At 41.5% G+C, this 1998-nt stretch overlaps 1 protein-coding gene across 1 annotated transcript; it reads right to left on the bottom strand.

Moving 5' to 3' along the window:
- Window positions 1-310: 310 nt before the first annotated feature.
- LOC118076714 (COP9 signalosome complex subunit 9-like) lies at window positions 311-791 on the bottom strand. Its single transcript, XM_060280209.2, has 2 exons — window positions 639-791; window positions 311-487 (listed from the first exon to the last, which is right to left on the bottom strand). The coding sequence occupies exons 1-2, from the start codon at window positions 789-791 to the stop codon at window positions 425-427; spliced, it is 216 nt and encodes a 71-aa protein (XP_060136192.1). The 3' UTR covers window positions 311-424.
- Between the last annotated feature and the right edge of the window lie 1207 nt (window positions 792-1998).

The raw sequence follows: 1998 nt of genomic DNA, 5'->3' as shown, positions 1-1998 counted from the left end.
TATTTTATTCTTAACAAGAATAATTCATATTAGGCAATATTAATATTTTCATTTGTCTTGATTCTCTACCCCAATAGTGTTCTCAATCAGTTCTGATCAATATGTCATCGATTAATCAATATGAAGATCTGAGGACTACTTCAGATAAATAAATTATGGAATGGGGGAACACAAAGCATGCCTAGATCTTTGTTTGTTTGTTTGTTTGTTTTGTTCAGGTTTTATTGAAACAACGCTGCACAACTGCACAGCTAAACATTATAAGAGGAAAAGAACTCCACAATTCTCTTCAGCCACCTTTGGCCCATTTCAAAGTGCTCTTTCATGGCTTGGAGACAATATTCACATTTTCCTATCTTTTGTTAGGAATATAGTCTGCTTCTACAAGAAACTTAGGTATTTAAGCACAGCAGGAAGATGAATTTCACTGGATATCATCATCATCAAACATATCTTCAAAATTATTAAAGAAGTCTGCCTGTACAGCCTTTTTGTTATTGTTGTTGTTTAGTCATTTAGTCATGTCCAACTCTTCGTGACACCATGGACCAGAGCACGCCAGGCATTCCTGTCTTCCACTGCCTCCCGCAGTTTGGTCAGACTCATGTTGGTAGCTTCAGACTCATGTTGGTAGTTGCCTTTTTATTGACAGCTAAATCCATCAACAAACCTGTACTTCCACCAGCTTTGTCAAGGTCCACGTAAGGCCCCGCACCCTCAGGGAACATCTTGTCCACTGCTGGCTTCCTGACTGCGCCCCTCCGTAAAGCTTTCCGGCCACCCTCCAACATTTTATTTCTTTGTTTTTTTATCAGATAACAACTGAAACAACTTCATTAAAGTCAATGGAGCTGCATGATTTTTACATCAGCAAAAGAAATCTAGGGTTTCCCTGTGTGTAGAGAAAGAGATAGAGGCCAAGCCGCAGAGCAACAACGAACACCCAATCACTCTTGAAAGTTTTGACTACAAAGTTTAGCTGTGTGGGGTCTCTTGCTAAAAGGCAGAAAGCCTGAGTCCAATAAACTCCAAACAGACAAGAAGTGCCTATAGTGTTCCAGCTGATGTCTTTATCTCACTGAATTATTCCTCTACCCTCCTTTGCAATGCTCAGTAATAAATTAATAATTTATGCTAAGTGGAGCTGGCTGCTGTAAACCCAGCTGATCAAAACAGAAAATGCAGCCGAGCTTCATGAAAGCAGTTCCTGACATCCTTGCAGCTTTAACTGAGAACAGAGCCTCTTCTGCACATGCGGACAGGTTAGGTAGTAGTGGGGGTTGGCATAGGAGGGCAAGAGAGAAAATGGTTTTATGAAACAATGCCATAATATACATATTTTTAATCCCCTGTCTCCAGCAAATAAATAATTACTCTAATCTGGATTAAAGGGTCCACTGGTATTTGGGAGCTTTTGCCAACCTGATGTGGTATAATATTTGAGAGATGCTGATGGGGCATTAGTTCCATTTGGGGTTTGTGCTTATTTTGGTACTTCCATTGAATAATGAACTACAAGCTATTAACAGCAGAAGCTGGTCTGCCTTCTTGCTTGCATCCAGTCAAGGATATCAGCTTCCTCTTCTCCCCTGGGTGTCCCACTGAGCCCCAGCCACCACTGGGTATAAAACCTAACCTGGCCAGTAGCTAATCTATTCTGATTATCTTCAACATATAAATGCTCTCAGGGTTGTAAATGCTTGATGTACATTATTGAGAATTACCATTGGCAGGCATCCTTTGCCTCCCAGTTTAGTGCTTAACTGAGCAAGAGGTTTGCTTCATTGCTTGTTAGGAGTCATCCTACACACAAGTAGGACCTTGGCAAAGACACATGCCCGACTGGCATGTTTTCTCCCTCCTGGTCAATCGTTTGGGAGCTTCAAACGCTTTCTTCAGCCCGAACATCACAGCGACTAATGTCAAGAAACATCAGCACACTCAGGGATCCACAGAGTCTTCGCAGATGTGTAACAGACCTCAGCAACTCAGCATTTG

The sequence above is a fragment of the Zootoca vivipara genome, chromosome 10, assembly GCF_965207765.1.
Source record: "Zootoca vivipara chromosome 10, rZooViv2.hap1.1, whole genome shotgun sequence".
Lineage (NCBI taxonomy): Eukaryota > Metazoa > Chordata > Lepidosauria > Squamata > Lacertidae > Zootoca > Zootoca vivipara.
Note: the sequence above shows the minus strand (reverse complement) of the source record. Positions and strands in the feature narration are given on the sequence as shown.

What these genes read in the sequence shown, in the direction of transcription:
- LOC118076714 (XM_060280209.2), bottom strand. Translation starts at nt 791, where the DNA reads ATGTTGGAGGGTGGCCGGAAAGCTTTACGGAGGGGCGCAGTCAGGAAG. An exon ending in ATTTAGCTGTCAATAAAAAG is followed by an intron (nt 488 to 638) that starts GCAACTACCAAC and finishes AATAACAAAAAG; the next exon opens with GCTGTACAGGCAGACTTCTT.